Raw genomic sequence first — 23,797 nt, 5'->3', positions numbered from 1 at the left:
TTACTCACAAGGAATAACACATAATACAATGCCCTGCTAAATTGAGCATAAATGTTTAATAAATGTTTTTGCTGCTGAGCTTCTGAATCTCAAATTCTCTTTTATGTTTTGTGGTTTTAAAGGTCTCATCCATTACATCTTAAGAGAATCTATAAAAATCACTGTAAGAAGAAGTATCACCTAGTGGTTTTGAGTACACTAAAATAAGAAAGCGTGCAAATTCCAACTCAGTTATTGCCTATTCCCTTGGTTAAGCCTTCTAAACTTTGGTGTTTTTTTGTGGTGGTTTTTTGTTTTGTTTTTATTTTGCATAAAAGACAATCCAACAGTATCTATCCTAAGAGGTTATTAATAATAAAACATAACTTCTCAAATAAAAGTGATTCACAAAGATCAAGGGATCATATAACCTGGTTTGCTGGGACAGTTCTGATTTACACCTGTTGACCCACTGTAAATTATAGCTCACCTACACCAAGCAGCTTCATTTTCAAATTTTCCAATAATAAAATCTATGGTCAGCAGTGCTGGTTACCAAGCTACTTTCTCCCCATAGCATAGATCTCTTTTCTACACTCCAACATGACTAGAGTTGGGACTGTCAAAATTATATTTCTCCTTTGCCAGCTGAATTTTTATTAGGCTCCACTAATAGAAGGAACAGAGGACAGAACTAGGAAAGCAAGAAGAGAGAGAAAGAATCATGCTATTTCCAGTTTGCTTGTTCTTGTCAGCCTCCCAGAGCAATATTCATTCCAATTATAGTACCATGAGAATGAACCATGTGATTGGAGGACAGGAAGTGTGCCACTCCCACAACCACCTCCAGAGAAGGGAATGGGGCTGAAGGTTCCTTTGACCACCAAAGGTCAACAATGTAATCAATCATGTCTACTTCATGAAGGCTTCATAAAAACCCAGGGTCAGAGAGCTTCCAAAATACCTATCACTTAGAGGTGCTTGAAGGATAGTATGCCTGGAATGGGGCTAGAAGCTCCCCTTTATCCCATAAATGTGTCCTTTTATCTCTTCATTTGGCTGGTTACTTGTATCCTTTTAAATATCCTTTATAATGGCCAGTAACATAAGTGTTTCCCAGTTTTGAGAACCATCCTAGCAAATTAATTAACCCAAGGAGTAGGCAGCAGGAACTTCTAAATTATAGCTGCTCATGGGTCAGAAGCATAGGTCACAACCTCAAGCTTGTGATTTCCATCTGAAGCATGATGCAATTTTGTGGAACCAAGTCCTTAAACTGCTGGATCTGACACTACCTTTTGGAGACAGTGTCAGAACTTAGTTGAATTATAAATTGCCACTTGATGTCCACTAGAAAATCTGATGTCAGAAATAAAAACTAAGTGTAGGAAAAGTTTTTTCTACTCTTTTACACTACCATATAGTAAATGCTTAACAAACTGTTTTCTATATCCTCCCCATATCAACTACCTACCCAGACAACTATAAATACTAAGAGCTACTAGTAATTACATAACTTCTTTAGAAAACAAGCTCTACTGGCTTACAACAAAAGTGAAGGAAAAGATCTTAGCTGATAAATTTCAAGCTAGCAAAGCTCACCAGGAAGTATAGCAGCAAAGAGCTAGGGAAGTTTAGCAGAAAATATATGTTTTTTCATATCATGAAATACAATTGAATGATAAGTGTGGTTGTGATTTTAAAGATAAATGTGACTAATATCCACTCCCCCCATTATTTTTCATTTATTTTTATGTGGTGTTGAGGATCGAACTCAGTGCCTCATGTGTGCTAGGCAAGGGCTCTACCACTGAGCTACAACCCCAGCCCCTTCCTTATTTTTTTTTTTTTTTTTTTTTTTTTTTACAGAAAACACTCTTTCTTCATACTGGCACCTCTACTATCCAACTTTATAAGCCTTTCAACTCTACATTACTGATTATTAACACTAGAAGAAATGGACAAATAATTCATATTCTACTATAAGACAAAGGTTACACAAACATGAACAGTGAGCATTCTTCCCTAGCCCACCATAAAAACAGAACTACTGGCATCCCAGGGAAAGAAAGTATTTATATTAAAAACAAAGAAGATATCTCTTTAAGTAGGAGGGAACAAAAAAGGTATTGTTCCAATAAAGTGATAGACTAGCAAGTCTAGACTTACTTTAATGTTTTATTTTTCACTTTCCTGGAAATCAATATATTTCATGATCAAGACACAGAAGGCAATCATCAGTACAAGTAGTACAAATTTTTAAATTTCTATTTGTTGCTCTGAATCAATGATTATTATTATGAACACTGATTTCACATTCAAATTTTCTATTCAAGGTGAACAATTAACTTGTTCCCAGAGAATTCTTTGAAATAGCATTCACTGTTCTAGTAATCCCTACTAGTTTTCTATTAAATTTCTAATGGCTAACTCTTAATACAATACTCTAGGAGGCTCACAGCATTTAAAAGTACCTCAAATTATATTAAATATAAAACTTGAAGTTTAAAGAAAGGTCACTGAAATAGACAACCCAACTTTCTTCCTAAGAAAGCCCACATAATCAGGAAACATATTAGTGAAGGCCTGGAATGGGTACCACTTTTCTATGACCTATCTTCTGTAGTCATTTGTTTCCCCCTAATGAACTTTTACAAGGCAGAAGAGCCAATACTTGGAAAAAGTCTATCTACTGTTTCCTGGTGAATCACAGAATGTTCCTTTATTTTCGTTAAACATAACCTTTAATTATTTCTGTAGCTTACTATTTTATATTTTCATATTTTCTAAATGATCAAAATTTAAATCTTTCACTTTTTTATGAAGTTAGGTGATTCAAACTTTTCTTACTCAATTAGGTTAAGGAAGAAATATTCAGATTTAACTTTCATTCTATGTTAACATGCCAAAGGAGTTCAAGAACACAAAGTTAAACAGGTCAAATCCATATACACAATGTTTAGTCCCTCTAACTAGAAAGGCATGACTCTAAAAAAAAAATGAGGCCTATGTTGAGTCATCTAATATTGAAACAGAATGTAAAATTTGATGAGATCTTTGTGATGGAAATAAAGGTATTATTCTATCACTATTTGTATTTCAATCTTTGTTTTAGAAACCAGTAAAAATATAAAAAGATTTTAGAATATTCTATTAAAAGGGTTAAAAGATTTTAGAAAGCAAAGTAAAATAGAAAATTTTTAAACTTTAGAATACTAATAAATAAACATTTATTAATGAAAGTCTAAAAAAAGTGTACACCAAAAGAAATGACTAATGTTAAATTTAAAAAAATCTGCAAAGAATATGTACCACGATTTGATTTTTTAAAAATTTTATAGAAACCTATATTATGAATACAAAGTTAAACAATGCTCATACAAAGAAAGTTAACAATAAAACATAAATACAGAAGATGCTTAATGTTGGTCCTTCTGGGAATAAGAACTTAAGTAGGTTTCTTTTTTAACATTGCTCCAGGCACAAAAAAAGTAGAATATAATATGGTAACTTCAACATTCTTAGTGTTTATCCTTGTAATTCTTTAAATATCACCAGTCATGATAGCAATGAACTCCTCTTGATTTACTGTAGTAAGAAAGAAAATAAAAGTCAGAAATAGATACCTTATTTGTTCAGCAAATATTACAACAATCATTTTATACTAATTTTTAAATTTTATATTATACAAAATTATAGTAAGTTGATGAACTTTATGAATATGAAAATACATATGATAATCATTCTAAATTAGTATTCTATAATATTAACCAGGGAAAAGACAGTATATTATGTGTTACTTAGACAGTATCACAGTCAAAGCATTTGTATACACTTGATAAAACAGTTCAAAAACATGACATTTTAAATTTCTTAAATGGTTAAACAACTCCTTTTTATAATCTTTATTCTACTAGTTCACTTAGCAAACCCTTCCTTCACAAATAAGCTTAAACATATCATGCATGTAAATAAGTAGAATTCTAAAGAATGAAAATTAAATTTTTAAAAACTCAAATTGTTCTTCTTGAACTTTCAAAAGTTTATTTTAAAGAAAAAAATAACTGAAACCAGGTCACCACACCTCAAAAGTATCAACAGAAATGGCAATTTGAAAAATACAGATTTCATCTTAATTATCAAAGAAATATAGCAACTATAAAATATAGATGTAAATGTAGGGGGGGAAATCCACTGATAACAACTACTTGTAAGTTTACCAATGTCAGTAAGAATCTCCAGTTTATAGGGCATATTATTTAAGAAATAAACTAGAAATAAACAGGAAATCAGATAATCTTATTAAATATAATTTTAAAAACACAGTATATACATGCAAACCCAAATTAATAAAAATGTTCAGAAAATAATGTTCTGTATCTAACAGGTGAGTTTATGAGTTTATGGCTCCAAGACTTAACATCGCTTAAACCACAAACTAATATTGATAATTTTAATAATAGTTAAAAAAAAACTACACTGAGAAATAAAAAATCTGACTTCTAGTTATACCTCTGCCAAGAATAGTTCCTCATCTCATTTTCTTCATCTGAATATAATGAAAATCAGATGATGTTTTTAGATTGTTTCTAATTCTAAAAATCCTCAATGACAAAATATAAAAACACTGAATTAAATCAGACATTTTTAAGTGTCTAGAGAACGCCAACACCACACTAAATGTTATATAATAAATCAAAACAGACACTAAGGTTCTTACTTTGTAATATATCTAAATTGAAGTGAGAAAGATAATAAATAATACTATAAAATTATTGTTAATTGTCTGAGGTGCAAAACTATATCCTTATTCTTATTAATGTTATTCTTATTCTTAGTAATAATCCTTATTCTTAATAATGTTAAAATATTGGGGAGACATTTTTGACATATGGATATAGTAAAAATTTTCAAGTGGTTCAAAAAACATTTCATGGATAAAGCAAATACAGTAAAATATTAATTACTGAATCTAGGCAGGTGTACAGGGGTATTCATTGTAATAATTAAACAATTTTCTGTTTGAGAATATACATAATAAAAAGTTAGAAAAATTAACCAATTAAAAATGTTGAGGAAACAACCATGTACATCAGGAATAAAAAGAATATACTAGTTCCAAAGTTGTGTTGCAGTTGTGTACAATGAATCAAAATGCATTCTGCTGTCATGTATACCTAATTAAAATAAATAAATAAGAATATACTAGTTGCAGAAATCACATTGAAAACCAGTTTCAATAACTATGTCAATTAGGTTTTATACCTTAAACAGAGAATACATGTTACTAACATAAAATATGACCTATTATTAAAATACAGACCAGTGTTAAAAAAATATCTATTATAGAAGGAAAAAATCATTATTAATGACAGAAATTAGGTAAAAGCAAACCATTATTTGAGCTTTGAAATAAAAAGGAATTTGAAAGAGGTGGAAGAAGAGCAAAAGTAGAATAATACCATCAGAAATACAGTAACAGAAAAAGAATAATGCATACCTAGCAAAAAGAAACTTCAAGTGAAGGAGAAAGAGTTGTTCAGAATCCGATAGAAAACCAGGAATCTATGTATTCAGTATTAAACATTTACAAGGCACTGTAACATATGTGGTGAGAACAAACTCTGTAACATTCTCACACTACCTTCAAGGATCTTAGAAATTGGAGTAGTGATCTTTAAATTATGGAACTAAATAACCACATTTGAATATCTTGTGAAAGCTATGACCCTTATGTCCCCCCAATAAATATTTAAAAGTTCAAATATATAAAAACTTTTCAAAATTTAATCAGTATTGGCCTCCTTTTAAGAACCCCTGATTTAGTAAACATAGACTGAGGCATCTAGACCAACAGGTAGCAAGACTGTATGTTCTTAAGAAAAAGAACATAATAAGAACACTCTTACATGAATTTACTATATATCATTGTAACAGTATAACAGAGTCATGATTAAAATATTCAAAATCTACAAAATTCTTGTTCTGCTACTTAAGTTTTAAATTAAGTTTCATCACACACACTTAAGTTTATATTATTTATACATATATACTTTTAGAGTATGATAGCCCTTCAAAGTATTTTAAGCTATTCCATACCTGAAAACTTAAAGAAAGAAGCTAGAGGAATCAGATACTTTACTAACAGCCTTTCAGACAATTAGAAGAGAATCAGTGCTACCTTTGTACATTTAACTTTATAACTTCTATCAACAATGTCTCATAAATCTAGCATAAAACAAGCATTTGACAAAAATATTTATTGAATCAAGCAAGTGATGGCTTTATTTTCTTCCACACTGCTGCCTTCAAGAAAATTTTCATAACTCAATCATTTCACAGAGTAAATCTTATTACAAGTTACTTATAATAAGAATTTTAGAGAATTACAGAGAATAAATAAACAGAATAAATACCTTAAAGAACATCTGTCTTTAAAAAGGATAAAAATAAAGTTTAGCATCAGAAGTACCAGTTGATAGATTGCTTCCTATAATAGTATGTCATTTCTAAAACTCCATAAACATAGAAATCTAGTCAACACTCTGTTTTACAGCACAAGATGCATAAAGTATTATATATAAAAGCACATTCTTTGTTATTAAGGAGATCTGAGTTTCAGTTCCAGTTCTGTCATGTATTAGCTTTGTGATAACCTTGGGTAGGCTATTAATCTCTCAAAGATTTAGCTTCTTCATTTATTATTCATGCATCTATCCTATGCATGTAAAGGTATAATATTATATTTTACAAAAGTTATTATGAAAACTAGGCAACATAATTAATAATCTGAAACACAGATGTGTTTTATAATTCAAAGATTTTACACTTGAAGCATAAATCTAACTTCTAAATAAATGTTAGCAATAATCATCATTATTTAAAATATGGTGCACAGCATCTTTTGAAATGGTGCTTTCTTTTTTCCAAAAAGATATGTACTATGTTTATTTAGGGAGATCAGGATATGATATTATACCATTATCACAGCTTTATGTCTATCTTGTAGCAACTCCACATACATCATATTTATTTTGATTTTTATATATAAGTTTTTAAAAATTCATTGTCCTTAAAAACTAGACAGCATGAAAATTCACAAAAGCAATTACTAAAGTCCACAAAAGAAGCAGCAAAATAGTATGATCTTTAGCAGTTTAAAATACAAAAAAATAGTTTATACCTCTAACCAAATTTAGTTCGCAAACAAAAAAATCCATATTAAATACATGAAAGTATCAAAGCAATTTGTTCTTGTAAATGCTATGAGTCTCAATGGAAGACTCAATTCAAACACACCATTAGGGGAGGTTTTTTGAGGAAAAGCTAGTGTTTAAAATGTACCCAGTAAAATGAATAACATTTTAGCAGACAGAAATTGGCAAATTAGAGCACTCTAAGATTAAGGAACAGCATGATGAAAGGCACTGCACAAAAAAGGATACAGAGTATCCTGTCAAAGTGTGTACATACAGGAGGTGAGAGCTAAAGTAGAAAAGTGGAAGAATACAGTGGGAAATAAAACTAGTTACTTAAAGTGGGACAGATCATAGAAGGCTTTATACTTTACTCTGTGGGCAATGAAGAACCATTAAAACGTTTAAACACAGAAATGGTATCATCAAACCTGTATTTTAGGAAAATAATGCTATCAATAGACTGAAGAAGAAAGATTTGAGATTTATGTACACCGAGTGCAATTAGAAGGCTGTAAAAGACAGCAAAGTAAGGGCAGGAACCACATCTGCCTGTTTCATTGTATAGCACTAGTCAGCACACAGAACACTGCTCCTAATAGGTAGCCAAGCAAAGCATAAATAAGGCTATTACAAAATTGCTAAGAAGAAATCAGTGTGTGAATTAGGACAGCAGCAGTGAACAAGGGAAAGACAGATTAAAAACATTCGAACAGTAAAATAAATATAACTTAGTTTAGAAATGCATGCAGGTTGAGGGAAAAAGCATTAAAGTATAAAATTTTACTGAGTGGTTAAAATTTTGGTGATGTTTTATCTTCAGAGAAAACTAAACTACTTCTTGAAGTATGGAACTTCATATTAAAATCTGTACAGTAGGTTTTAAAGATCTGCTTCATTTTAAATTGAATTTGCCAAATAGTTAAGCAAAAATATGATATTACAAGATGAATAACACACTGAATAAAAAGTGACTGTTTAGAGCAAGGCACAGTAGCTCATAACTGCAGTTCTAGCTACTTGAGAGGCTGAGGCAGGGGATTATTTGAGCCCAGGAGTTGCCCACTTTGGGCAACACCTTGACATCTTGTCTCAAGAAAGAAAGAAATGATAAGTTTGTAAAGGGTCTTGAAAGTCACTTAGTTTTAGAAAAATTTAGTGTATGTATGATATTAAGGATACTTGGAAAATGGGTTTTATGCAAAACTTACTTTCTCCATCACCATCTTTATCAAACTCTTCTATCATAGCCCGAAGTTCTTCATCACTCATATTTTCACCCAATTCTCTTGCAACTCGTCGCAAATTCCTCAAGCTTATTTTACCTGAATCATCATCATCAAATAGTTTAAATGCCTTCAGTATTTCTTCATGTGGATCTCTTTCCAATATCCAGTCTGTCACTACAGTTAAAAAAATATATATATATATTTTAAACAAAACCTGCATAATCACAAAAGCATTCGTATTTGAAATCAACTAAATATTAAATAAGAAGAAAAGCTGCAAATCTGTCAACATTTAGTCTAATATAGTTATAAATAAAATATCAAATTAGATTCATAAAATTCATAAATAAGCTTGAAATTAGAAAAATCAAATCTATATTTTAGATTTTAAATGTCAACAATTTATCTTATTATAAGGGTATGCAAAACTATGTATATCACAAAAATGCAAAAAATAAAAAGGACTACATATATACCTTATTTATTTAATGTCTACTATTGAACTAAGAATTACACTAGGTTCCACTGACATCAAGCAAAAATAAATCTAGTTTATAGCCTACTTCTATAAAGAAATATCAAGAAAATATTTAGAGCTAACTAGATAAATGCCATCTGTTAACTAAACTTAATACATTTATTCTTCATCAAATTTAATCTAACTTAAAAACAAACAACAACACAAGACCTGAGGAGTTAACAAAAAGCACTGCCATCATTGATAGAGGTATAATCTTGGACAGTAGATGAAAATTCAACTAACATCTTCATGAGTAGAAGAAACTTTTGGTTTTCCAAAATGTGAGAAGTAAGTTAAAAGGATTAAATCTGATTATAGTAAGAAAGCTATATTTAAAAGAAAAACTAAAACCCTCTGAAAAGGAGGTCTCCCTAAAGTCATATCCAATTTGTTCAGTGTAATAACTCTCAACTTGCTGAAAATAAATGTGATTTCAGACCTTAACAGTAATAGTTTACTTTAACATACTAAATGTAATCATATATAACAATACAGTCAGCTTAAATATTTTCCACACTTTCTGTCTTCAAAAAATAGCCACAATAATGAAAACTGAACTGAAAATCTGTGTTATAATTTTTTTAAGTTACTAGATAAAATTCTGAAAATATGCAAATAAACACTTATGAAGTTATTCTATATGCTATTCTATCTCTGTAAGAAAAGGTTATTTATATGATTTTCATTATACCATTAAAAGTAACTTAGTCCTGTTGAGACTTTTAGAATCTTTAGAAAATTGCAACTGCTTGTAGATAGGAAATACTAGAACATTTAAATGAACCCCAAATGAAAAAATACAATCCAAGTTCTCAACAAGTTGTTTTGCTGCTGCTTCATCTGTATTTAGTTGAACAAGCACCTATTGAAGCTGATGTTGTCATCTATACATATATTCAATACTTTAATCCATTAATTTTATCCAAATAGGCTTCCAAGTAACTAATTGAAGTATATTACTATAAGTATGCAAATCATCAAAGCTCATAAATATTCAGTCAAAAAGGAATTGGCATATATACAGCCATAACACCAAAATAAAATACCACACTTAACTCTATGGCTCATACTCAACTTATTTTGAATTTAGTCCCAACAAAAAAGCAGGACAAGGAAAAAAAAAAGTGTTAAGAAATTTTCTTCACCAATTAAATAATTAACATGACAGGTGAACCAAAAAAGCAGCTTGCAAAAAAGTATTAATGTACTTAAAGAAGCAACAGGGTGATCTGGGGAACAGATGGGGCTCCAAGATGTACAAATTCTTATCCCACTAGTACTTTGTGTTAGTTATTTCAGATTTATGTGTCTATATAGTCTTGTATCAATACTCTCTTAGAATAAAAATTTCTTAGGAATTAAAATGCCCATAATTCCGAACAGCTAAAACATTAGCATATAATTTTATAGTGACTATCCTCCATGCTTTCACATTCTTTTCCTGTTCTATAAACTAAAATTTAATTATAAGAACATTTTTTTCAATGAAATAAGCCAATTGTCATACAGGCAATTAAGATAAGTTTCATTTATTTTACAGAATACCAAATTTCTGTCCATGTGTCTATTTTCAAATGATTTCACTACACTATCAGAAATGTACTTCATCAAAATAATTAGACCTTACCCACATAAAAATCATTTTAGAATACAGCAAATTAAAAAATATTACATTAAAAGTAAATAAAAAAATGACTAAAGGTCATGGTTGAAATATCAACTATATTTCTCATTGCCTTTTCAAAGGCTCTGTCCAAACATATCACACTCACTTAAGGTCAGCATGCTGTACTCCAAACTCCTTCCATGATCCCCACAGTAGCTCCTTGTTGAATCCCAGTCCACCAGGCCCCCAAAATCATCATTAACAGCTAGTTTCCCCTACTTCAAATATCTAAATTATATTCCCATAATCATCATCAATGATTAGCTCTTGTATTTCTGAAGGTTTTTTTAAAAACTTTTAAATATAACCCTTTCCTTTTTATCCTCCTCATCATCAGGATAAAAAGTCTAGTACTTTCTGTCTACAATCTTTTTCTTCCAAATCATCTACTATATTTTCATCAGTTATCTTTCTAAAACACATCATATCCCATTCCTTAAAAATTGTTAATGATGCTTTGTTAACTAAAGTCAGAAATCAATATTATGCCATACTTTACTAATCTGGCCCAAGCCTACTTTCCCAGTCATTTCCCAATCTTTAGCCAAGGGCACTAACTGAAGTTTCCCAAACTGCAATAGTTTCAGTATCATTTTTTGTTGTTGTTTTGTATGCCTATGATGCCTTTTCTCTACTCCTGCAAACTTCTCCTTGGAGATCTTATTCACATTCTAAAGGCCTAAATTAGAAGTCCCCTCTAGAAAATCATCTTCAATTCCTCATCCAGAGGAATCTTTCCTGTAAAAGGACAGATTGCAAATATTTTATGCTTTGCAGGGGACTATAAGGTCTCTGTCAAAACTGCTATGTTAGCAGAAAAGCAACATAAAAGAATGCATTTGGAAGTGTACAGAGTGCCATTAAATGTGTCCCAAGAGCTATAGTTCAACAATTCCCACCCATGACAAAATTATACTTAACCTCATAGTACCAAAGATGTAGTAAATTGTAAGCATCTGAAAAGAAGAATCTCTTGGTAACTTTTCATTAATTCCCCTTCCTCACACCAGTATAGTACATAATGCCAAAAAATTCAGTGTTTGTCAAATAAGCATAATGAAAATACAATATTCCATTCTAAATAGGCAATTAAATGATAAGTAATATATGCCAAAAACAGATGAAATACAAACATCCAATTTGTCTTAAAGGCAGCAATTCCTAAAATACCTACTGCACTCATTAGCCTCAGGCTGCCTTGACTCTAAACTCGGATTAAATATACTTAAGTGCTTTTTTCCCTAGTATTATAACCCAATTAAGTGCCAGACTTCATTGGGAAATATCTAAAGGAATAGTACAGAAAATTAAGACTCAAATGTACTGATTTAGAGTCACTTGTCACAAAACATAAAACAAATTAATCTGTGATCCCTTATTAGTTAAAAGTAATCAACAAATGGGTGTTATACATAGTTCTTGATTGTTTGATACCCAAACAGTAATAAAGCTTTATTGGATACTACTACTCAATAGGTGGCCTTAAAATAGCCAAAATATGTGTTGAGCACATCAAAAGGTTGAGATCTTTGAGAGTCAGAGCTTAAGTTTTACCATAGCTATTTATTCTAGAAGGAACCCAGCTTTGTTGACAGGGTGTCAGGAAAAGATAGAGACAAAATGGGCATCTGGTCTCCATTAAAATTATAATTTTAAAATTGTATTCATTTAGTCAGACACAGTAACATAAGCCTGCAATCCCAGTGGCTTGGGAGGCTGAGGCAGGAGAATCACTAGTTCAAGGCCAGATTAGCAATTTAGCAAGGCCCTAAGCAAAACTTAGGAGATCCTGTCTCAAAATAAAATACAAAAAGGGCTGGGGATGTGGCTCAGTGGTTAATTGCCCCTGGGTTCATTCCCTGGTGCAAAATAAAAGTATTCATTTAAGATGAAATAATGTATAAAATTATTAATGATAATAATAATGCTTAAAATAGTCTGCATCTATGAAAAAGACAATGAGAAAAATATATGCAAAATAGGATACACTTTATGTCCCAGTGATGCATATATATTTTTAGGTACTAAATGAAACAAAATCTATTTTTAAAAATAATAATAGCAAACACTTAGTAGCACTTATATATGTCAGGTACTTTTCTAAGCACTTCAAATATTACTGACTTATCTAAACCTCACAGGAACCTTATGAGACATTACAACTATCCCCATTTTACAATTGAAAATGAGATGCAGAGAAGTAAAATTATCAAGTTTTATAACTAGTAAGTGACAAAACAAACATCTGAACCCAGGGAATCTGGTTCCAAGGTAATCCATCCAAAGGAATTATTGCTCTTTCCTGATAGTATCATTTCCAAATATCCTAACACATTATTTCTATAAATGATTCAAGCTGAAACTTGAAATACTACAATTATAAACCTCAGAAGAACATCTATTTCAGAAGAAGAAAGGTGACACTATTCCTCTCGAGTAAATACTTTCACAAGCTAGAGGGAAAAAAAACAAATATGTTCCCAAAAGGGATAAGCTGCCTCTCTAAACAATCATATGCTCTTCTATGTTGTGGTTTCTTTCTCTTGATTTATCATTTATCTTTAGTCTCTACCACTTTTGGTTTGAGCTTTCAAATCAGAAAAAGAAAAAAATAATAATAATAACTACTGTGAATCTATTTTTCTTTTTGCTTCCCATGTTGCTTCTTGCTGAATATTTAAAATAAGGGTCGTGTGTGTGTTTGTGTGTGTGTGTGTATGTGTGTGTGTGCGTGCGCACGCAACTGCATTTGTTTCCAAATTTTTTAAATACCTGAAAACAACTATGATATGCTTGTATTATGACTCATACAAAGTGTTACCATTGGTTTAAAAAAATAATTTAATTGAAATAAACCTGAATATTTATACATTCTATGTTTAACATTCTAGGCAATTTAAGTTATAATAGCCAAGTCCTGGCCTTCCAGAATCTCCCATTCTGAAAAAGCCTCATCTATGTATGCTATAAATAATTCACTAAAATCAACTATACAAAATTTAATTATATTAAGTCCATTATCTTCAGTTGGAAGTTCCAAAATGTTTTCTCCTAATTCCAGTCAGCCAATTATTTCCCTTACCACAATCCTCTCCCCACCCTCAGATGACTTTATTCACTGAAATCAAGTCTATCCAAATTATATAGTCCCTCATAAACTGTCAACCTGAAGGCATGTGCTTCATCTACAGCCAAAGGTACTAACTGCTACAAGTCTCCTTTTCTCCCTTTTTGCCAACAAAAATCACATACCAAAAAGGTTTTGGGAAATATTTTCCACATAGCAGAATACCAATTTTCTGTTTTACTGAGAGAAAATAATTTTTTGATCACCCTTTTAGTTTTAACATAAAATAAATACACATTACTTGGAAAAACTTCTTTTCATAAAAAACAATAGAATCTTTAGAACAAAATGAAGACAAAACTATAAATCTCACAGCAAAGTTATAAATATGTTTTCTTTGAAAACCAGGAAAAAAGGAGCACCAAAAGATAACCTGGATAAGAGCTATATTATACACCAACATTGAATAACAAAATTCTATAATCATGTTGCTTCTTGAGAATTCATGAGAATTTTAAGAATTTAAATTCAAATTCATGAGAATTTTAAAAAAGGAAAAATCTTGTATTAATTAGATAATTTACCAACAATAGCCGGTTACAAAGATTATTAAAATACACACCAACTTCATTAAAATCTTCAAAGGTGATTTTCCCTGTGGCTTCTCGGTCATAATCTTTAAGAATCTTTAGTACATCAGCTTTTTTTACATCAAACCCCAAGGCTCTCATTGCCACCTTTTGGATTAAAAGGGAAAAGCAAATTATAAAGCATTCTTTACAAAAGTGATTTCTGATTCTTGAGATTTTACATATTAAGAAATAATGTTAATAAAATGTAATTATTTTAAATGTTTTATATCTCTAAAATAGCAGTGTTAATGTAGTTGTTCTTCACCACTGAAACTTAATAGAAATATTTTTCTTTTATATTTTACTTTTTTATATGACTAACAAGTGTTTGTATATTCTACAATGTACTGAGTTAACACAAGTATAATTTCAACAACATATTTGTTCTCAAGGAATTAGAATCAAAATAGAGAAAAGACATGGCATAAGTATTAGAAAGTTATATAAGAGAAGAGACAAAAGGATTAAGAATTACCATCAAATCCTGAATGACTATTTACTAAAGAAGTGGTCCAGAATCCTGAGGTTAACAATGAAGGAAACAGAAAGAGAAGTTTTGTTGCTAGTAACAGAAAGAAGTAATATGTTACTGGTTAACAAAGTCTTACTTGGAGAGTTCAAGTTGTCCCTTATGAATAGATAAAGTGTAGCAATGGGACATTTAGAAAGGATGAGTGGCATTAAAATACTCACTAAAATAAAGAATAGGTTTGAGGTGAACAGAACTATTTACCTTATCAGAAGGAGAAGAGTTCAAATAAATGAGAGCAGATAGCAAATGAGAAAAATAGATAGTAATAGAAATATAGGAAGCATTCAACAGAAAGAAAGGAATCTGAACCTTTATACAGTGTGTAATAAGGAGTCATAAAAGTTTGTCAGCAATGAACAATATGGAAAGAAAATGTAAGAAAGATCTAAATCTAATGGTAGTATACAAGACAAACTAGAAGTGGGGAAACAACGTAGGAATATTCAGCTATGAAATGAGTCCCAAACCAAGACAGTCAATACTAACAAACAGAAGACACATTATAAAGGAAGAATAGAATAAATGTGGGTAATTACCAAATTAAAAAAAAAAAAGAAAAAAGAACAACTAGAAAAAGAGAGTTAGTGAGGACTGCAGGATTGAAAAGGCTAGACTTATGGACTCATCATTGCTTTTATATGTTCTATCATGTCACTGTATAGTTCCTATTCCTATCTGGAATTCTTCTACTTAAAAATCCCTTACAAAGTTACCAAAATTAAAACTACCAAGTACACATTTATATTCACCTATCCATTAAAGAAAACTCAAAATCTCAAGATGCCATCCTTCTCTAATACCCCTATAACCCTAGACACCAATTTTCCATTTTATCTTTATAAATAATTCCAAGCCTCAAGACTGACATTTATCCCCATTAGTGTGCATCAACATCAAGTATCAAACAATTTATAGTGTTTGCACTAAAGAAAGTAGGTTGGTACTTTGTTACTAATATGTAACAAAGGTAATATGCAAAAACTTATAATGTTCCTCTAATTTCAAAAGTATGAGTAATCCCCATCCCACAAAAGAAAGAAACACTGGGAGAAGAATATGATAAGAACTATTTAAACTCCATGTTCTGAAATGGTTTAATTATGTGAATGAAAAATAATCACCTTCCATAGGAATAAACTTTTATATTTAAAATGCCTTTTAAAATAACTTTATATTTAAAATATATTTCATTTTATTAATTAAATGAAAAAGATTTTCTAAATGCTATGCTAGGGAATTGATTCCATTCTATTACAGCACTTGTGAGTGCTTAAAATGGCTTTATAATTCCAAAATCAGTTTAATTAAAATAATTGTTTAGAAATATATTAAGCTATCAAAAATGCAAATCATTTTATAGAAAAATATTTTAATTTAGTTACCTTTAATTCATGATAATCTATTGCTTCATCTTTGTCTGTATCAAATAGCTCAAAAGCATCTTTAATTTCTTGCTTCTGTTCCTCAGAAAGTTCTCTTCTTTTTTTTCTCTTTGTTTTGTCAACTACAAGTTCACTTCTATGAAATGGAAAGAAAAGCCTTTAATTCACTTTAATCCAAATATATTTTGCAAACTAGCTACAGAGTGATTTTCCAAATTTCAGACCTTTATTTATTTTATTTATTTGTATATGGTGCTAAGAATCAAACTCAGTGCCTTACACATGCTAGGCAAGCGTGCTACCACTGAGCCACAACCCGAGCCCAATTTTCCAAGTTTCATAAAAGGAAACATTTTGGAGAATCATAAAGAAATTTTCACTATAAGTCAAAGCACTGCTTATTTCAAACTTAAAAGGCTAGACTTATGGGCTAATAATTTGTATTCCCAAAACTGAATAGTTATATATCAGGTTATTATTAAAAGAAATAATATCAAACTTTCCCTCTTCCCTCCTATGCATTTAGTCTCACTTGTACTACCTGAGAACCAAAGCACCCATACCATATTCACAACATTCTATAAAATCATTTTAAAAGTTTCCAAATGAAATTAATAATTGATAATAACTACATACTTCATTTACTTTTGATAGTACTTTTAAATAAGTTCTTAAAATTTCTACCTAAAAAAGAACCAGGTAATTTATCTATGACTTATAAAATTATTTTGGCACTCTAAATTTTTAAATTTACAATGTTTTTAGATTATGTTTTTCTAACAGTTTGGTACTTTATTTGTAATGTCTTCCACTGATATTAACAAATCAACCAGAGTATTTATAGGCCAAAAGATATCACAAATATTAGAGACCAAAACATAGTATATAATATTTGCACTTAATTTTTTAAGAATATGAAAAGTAATTTTCACTTAACATGTAAATTATATGTTAAAACTTCTTTCTCCTAACAAACTCTGGAAATGCTTAAAAAAAATAAAAAGCAAAATTTAAAATCAGAGATGTATTCCTTAAGAGCTGCCAATTTATAAAGTGGTCCAAGTTTTTAAATGAGGGTGCAACACGTGTATAAGCACAAGTTTTAAAACATGGAAGAATCCTGTAAAACTTTGACATATAAAAAAAGTTGACAGTATTCGAATGTGTTATCCAATTACATTTCAAAGTCATTTTGGTCTTTAACACCCCAAAAAATGACGAGATAGCTAGAAAGTGACCAGCAGGAACAGTATAATAAAGCTGATTTTCCTTTACAAGTGACCTGACTTTACACAAATCTGGGCATTCCTGGGGTCAGTCATTCCCTTCCCAAGACTCAGAAAGTCCAAGTCCAGAACACACACGTGAACACAGCCAATGGGGACCACGATTGCCTTTAAGCACAGCAATGCACGTTTCTAGAATGGCATAACTTTGTGGATAAAGTACATCCTCTAAATACCGAGAGGGCAACATACAGAGGGTCAGAGACTGGAATTGAATGAAAGCTCAAGAAATTCAAAAAGGAAATCTAGGTGAGAATGCCAGTCGAAGTCACTAAAATGGGTCCCCAATTATCAAGTAAAGCATGACTCTCGGAGTACACCAAGCTTTTATGTTCTTTCCCACATTCAAAGGTGAGTGATTACGTTAGCTGAGGTTATATATACAGCAGGCACCGGGAACGGTAGGAAGGGAGCCTCCAGGGCCTGATTTTTTTCACACAAACACCGGTAGAAACCTCGCGATATTTCACTCCCTCCTGGCTCGCAACAAAACCTATCTTCTGGGCCAACGCAAGCCCAACGCTCTGTCAGAAATGACCGCCTTCGCCAAAAAGCTCTGGGCTCATCACCTGCGGGACCCCTGGGCCCGTGAGTGAGGGGTCCGGACAGGTTAGCCGAGGTTCCTTTCGCTCGTCCCAAACTGCAACCTCTTTCTAGCCTGGGTTGCAAATGGCTTCCCTTCCCTACACCCGCCCTTGGGCCCGGCTTCGGGGTGTGGGCATTGCCGCCTCTTTATTACCGACCTCAGAGCTAAACTCATTTTCTCTTCGGACAGAGATGTTCCTCTCAAGAACGATTTTAAACCCCTACCCAACGCAGCACGACTTCCACAAGCCGTTCAACAGACTCGAACGACCTCAGCGGCCTCTAGGACCGGCTGGATTGGTTGAAAGCTGCTAAATGTTTTGCCCAGTAGGGCGGAAGCTTCACGAGTCCTTCATTTTCATTGGAGGAATTTCGCGTCAATCAAATAAACCGTTCTGCCCAGCTCTCCTGCTGCCCCTCCCACCCATTAGGTTGGCCTGATGCTTTTCCCTCCCGCAATCCTTTGCCGGACCATCCTGCAACTCTCCGCGTGTGGAGCGGGCGGCGGGCGGCGGCTGCCCCCGCGTGTGGAGACCTGCAGACCCAAGTTGGGTGACTTGAGACAAGGCGGACAACTCCGAGGGAGGGGACAAGAAGAGTTTCCGGAGGCCTCCCTCCCCCTAGAAGGAGGGAGTGATAACTGGGGAAGAGATCTGAGAAAATTGGCTTCGCACTGGTCCAAAACTTTGTATGTCCTATGTCCTGGGGAATTGTTTAAAACACAGGTCTAAATGCTCCTTTCTCCATTCTAATTTCAGTAAGTGTGGATTTGTTTTTCCCTTACCGTTCAAGTGATTCTGAGGCAGGTGCTATGGACTATATACTTGGATTGTCACTGGGTTGGATTATTAGGCTATTTACGGTGAAGTGGTACCCAAACCATCCCTTCCTTTTTCCTCTTCAGTACAGTTTGAAATGGGTTTGACCATTTCTGTCCTTTATTTTCCACTTCTGTGAGCTATTTGTACACAGATGTTATCTTGAGTACCTATTTGGCTTAATTTCTTGAAAGACTTCTATCTTCCATTTAATACTATTCCTTGTACCTATGATGCATAGGTCTCAATATTTGTTGCATTGAATGTAATCTTGTTGTGGAAAATTTACAAATGAACTAAACAGCAAATTTCATGAAGTGAATAAAATAGCCTGAGAGCGGGGGTCAGAGAAAGTGGAAGGATAAACAAATACTTTATGTGTAAAGGATGTATATAAAGAGAAGGAAAAACACAGCCAGGCAGAGGCCTCTTGAAGGAAATGATATATTAGTCATAGAAGGATGAGATGAATTTGGGCAAGTAAACATCATAAAATAGAAGCTAAAAAATAATATATAAGCATAGCAGCCCTAAAAATAAAATATTTAATTTTAAAAGACCTTATTAATCACCTGAGTCTAAAAGGAAAATAGATTGCAATTATACACTAGAATGTAATGACATTGAGAAATATTATATTGAAAATATATAAATCAAGCTTTAGAAGAAAATAATTTTACTTAAATAAGAAAGGATGAAAATAAACCAAGCATGTACTTGAAGAAGTTGGAAAGGAAGAACAAAATAACTGATTATTGAAAAAGCAACAAAAAATTAAAAAGAATGATAAAATTAATAAATGATAAAATATTCTCATATTAAGCTACTTCTTACCAATATCGATAAAATTCATAGGTTTCTGTGATGTGTAATAAGAAAGAATATTGCCAGTAAAAATTGGTAATTTAAAAGGGAGGTTTAAAATTTATTAACTACACAATTTCATGAGCAAATATGTACTATCAAAACACAATAGTAATTTTTCAAGGAAAACAACAAATGAAGATAGAAAACTGGATTTGGTAAATAACAAAACTGAAAAAAAAATGCTAAAAGTACTTACACCAAATTATAATTATCCAGCATACTTAGATTTAATGGGGGAGTTTTAAAAACTCTTTAACAGTTAATTCTTGCTCTTTAATCTCAAAGCAGAGAAAATGGAAAATGGAAACTTTGGGGGCTTATTTTTAGAAGGTAACACAACCTTCAGCATCCTAAAAAAGCATTTAAAATTTCTCACTATAATCCCAGTGATGACAGAGATAGCATGTGGCTCATGGTATCTCCAATACCAGGCTCATATTTGATGTTTATTTGTAAACATATGTGCAAAAAACCGTAGACTTTAGCAAAATCAGTTTGATAATGTCTTAAAAGAGTATTTTACTATAATCAAGTGAAGTTTATTTTTATAGTGCAAGGATAATTCAAAATATTTATTAATCATTCTAGATGAAGGAGATCATCTCAATTTTAAAAATTTACTGAATAATATTCAAATATTCAATTCTAATAAGATAGATAATACAGGTACAGGAAATACTTAAAATAAAATTTTTTCTCAAATCTGGTCTCTAAAACTAGAATTTATGAGATGTTTATAGTCCTTTTATGGGCAAATAATCTGGTGAAAATAGATTTAAAATGTAAAACTAAAATGTTTTCAACAGAATATCCTCTTAAAGGAATGGTGGGGAAGTAATCTATCTGGAACATTGTGCCCTGCTACACCTTAAAGTCAGATCGTCTATTACAAAATAAAAATGAGATTAGCAGCTCTGCCTCAGACATCATTAAAACAATTACCAATATTGTTCTTGAAATTCTCATCAGTGATGCAATAAGACAAGAAAAATGACATAAAATTTATATTATGTATTAATGATATGATTACCTGGAAGAAGCAAGAGTATAAAAGAATGTATTGTAATTGATAAAAGAATTCAGTAAAGCAGCTGATTATCATACAAAATCAATATATTTATGAAATATAATGATTAATAATAGCAATGTGAACTTCCTAGAAATAAATTTAACAGGAAATAAGTTTCCTAAAACATACTCAAGAAAATATGGTATCAGGAAAATCATTACCCTGAAACAGGAATGTCAGAGAATAAGAAAAGACTGTCAAAATTAAAAAGGTGTTTGCAGAAGTTAATATTATAATAGAATGGTAAGGTGATTCAATTGAGGAAACATTCCAGAACATACAGTATTCAAACAAAAATGTAGGCATTTTGGAAAAAAAAGAGGAGTAATTTATCATATATCTAATAGGAATTCTAGAGACAACAGCAAATGTTGGAAAGACTGAAAATTATCAAAGAAATAATTGAGAAATTACAAGGAACTAAAGATTAACACATAAAGTCTCCAGATTGGCAGGATTCATCTAGGTCTGAGCAAAATAAATGGTAAAAGAAACAAACCTAGCCACATAAACAAGACATTTTATAGCATGAAAAAAATAAAGAAGACTAAAAGCTTCCAAAGGTAAGAATATGACCTAAAGGAATAATGAATTAGCATCAAATTTCTCATCAGAAACACTAAATACCAAAGGGCAAGGCCTTCAAAACTCTAAACTGAAATTATTTTGAACTTAGAATTCTATTTCCTGTCAAGACAAAAATCATGTCACAACATAATTTAGAAAGCTTAATCATATACTCTGTCTGAGAGATGCTGTCCAGAAATATAAGAGTGAAATACAAAAATAACAGATGTGAAATATAAGAGTATGGAGACAGACTGGCCCACGAAAATGTCCATGTCCTTATCCCTGGAATTTATGAGTGTATCATGTTGCATGGCAAAAGAAAGTTTGCAGGTACCATTAAGGTTACCAGCCTGAAAATTATGTATCCTGAGTTATGCAATGAACCCAGTATAATCACAGGAGCTCTAAAAATTAGATACTTTTCTCCATTTAGAAACAGAAGTATTAAAGCAGGAGGGGTCAGAGAGATCTGAAGTAGTTGAAAGACTCAATTCACTATGACTAGCTTTAAAAATGAAGTAATGAACCAAAGAGCATAGATTGCTTCTAGAAGTTGAGATGATTCTTCAATCCAACAGTCATCAAGAAGACATGGACCTCAGTCCTACAAAAGCGTGGAACTGAACAACCTGAACAAATGGGGAAGAACATTCATCCCCAGACTCTGAAGAAAGAAGCACCACTCTGATAATGTTTTGGGAGTCCTTGCTAAACCCTAAGCAGAAAACTGGGTTGAGCCACACTGTACCTAAATGTCAGGCTTGTAGGAAAGTGACATACCAAATGGGTGTTGTTTTAAGCCACTAAGCTTGTAGTAATTTATTGTGACAGCAATAGAAAACTAATACACCTCATAAGGCAGTGGGAAGAGAAAGGGGAATAAACAAGAAATTTAAAAGAAATTGGTCTAAAATGAATTAATGGATAGCTGAAGGAGTATTTTTAAGAAGAAAAATTGGATAGATTCCAAACAATGGATAGAAATGGGCACACAAGGTAAATGCAGTCAGTGACATATAAAGAAAGTATTTATTTCTTCACTGTAAAAGAAGTAAAAGCAATTAATTAGGAAAAATAAATTTAGACGCAGACTTCAAATTTTTATCAAAATAAAATCAAAATAAGTTAAAAGTTTTAATTGTAAAAGAAAATTACTAAAAGAATATATCATTCAATAGTTTTACAATCTTAGAATTCAGGAAGTCTTCCTCAGCATAATTACCAAGTCAGAGCTCATAAGAGAATGATATATTTGACAACATAAATATGTAAAATATCACTGGGCACAGTGGCACCTACTTGTAATCCCAATGACTCAGGAGGCTAAGGCTAAAAGTTTGGAAGTTTGGGGACAGCCTTTGCTACTTAGCAAGACCCTCAGCAACTTAGTAAAACCCTAAAAAATTAAAAATTAAAAAAAAGTATTTGAATGTAGCTCATTGAACCCTGAGTTCAATTCCTAATTGAAAACAAAAGTAAAATATCTATGCTTTTAAATAAAATGTGTGCCAAACTTTATAATTAACAGTTCACTCTAGAAAACAACAATGAAAACTGAAGAAAGTGATCAATACAGATGTCAAATATCAATGATTCTTTGGTTATGACATCAAAAACACAGGCAACAAAAGAAAAAGTAGATAAATTGGGATTTATCAAATTAAAATCCTTGGTGCATCATAATATACTAAGGAGAGTTAAAAGTCTGGATGTGGTGATACACACCCATAATCCTAGCAGCTCAGGAGGCTGAGACAGGAGAATTGCAAATTCAAAGCCAGCCTCAGCAACTTAGGGAGGCTATAAAGAACAGCTAGATCCTGTCTCAAGATAAAACATAAAAAGTTAGGGCAGGGGGTGCTGGGACTGGGGATGTGGCTCAGTGGTTAAGTGCCCCTCGATTCAATCCATGGTATTAAAAAAAAAAAAAAAAGGAAAAAAAGTGAAAAGACAAGCTATGTGGAAAAATGGAAGAAAATATTTGGAAAATATGTATCTGATAGATGATTAATATCCAGAAGGCATAAATGACTCCTATAATTCAACAATAACAACCAACCAATGAAAATATATGCAAAAGACTTGAATAGATATTTCTTCAAAGAAAATATACAAATGATTAATAAAAACATTAAAAGATATTCAGCATCACTAATCATTAGGGAAATGCAAATCAAAACAATGAGATACCACATTGAGGTGAAATGTTCAAGGAATGACTGGTAGAATCTAAAATGTTGATTATATAGAAGTAGAGAGTACAAAAGTAGTTGCCAGAGTCTGAGAAGATTAGAAGGTTGGAAAAATAGGGAAATATTGGTCAAAGTTACAAATAGAGGAGAGGAATACATTCTGGTGATCCAGCTGCACAGACTACAAGTTAACAATGTGTTTTATGT

At 31.7% G+C, this 23,797-nt stretch overlaps 1 protein-coding gene across 1 annotated transcript; it reads right to left on the bottom strand.

Moving 5' to 3' along the window:
• Nucleotides 1-3,296: 3,296 nt before the first annotated feature.
• Nucleotides 3,297-18,386, bottom strand: CETN3 (centrin 3). The gene is made up of 5 exons (XM_081301935.1): nucleotides 18,233-18,386; nucleotides 16,204-16,339; nucleotides 14,280-14,394; nucleotides 8,387-8,578; nucleotides 3,297-3,567 (listed from the first exon to the last, which is right to left on the bottom strand). Exons 1-5 carry the CDS (start codon nucleotides 18,247-18,249, stop codon nucleotides 3,524-3,526), a joined length of 504 nt encoding a protein of 167 aa, XP_081158061.1. The 5' UTR covers nucleotides 18,250-18,386; the 3' UTR covers nucleotides 3,297-3,523.
• Between the last annotated feature and the right edge of the window lie 5,411 nt (nucleotides 18,387-23,797).

Source organism: Spermophilus citellus (assembly GCF_964194105.1).
Source record: "Spermophilus citellus genome assembly, chromosome: 1".
NCBI lineage: Eukaryota > Metazoa > Chordata > Mammalia > Rodentia > Sciuridae > Spermophilus > Spermophilus citellus.
This window is presented reverse-complemented; position numbering and strand designations above follow the sequence as displayed.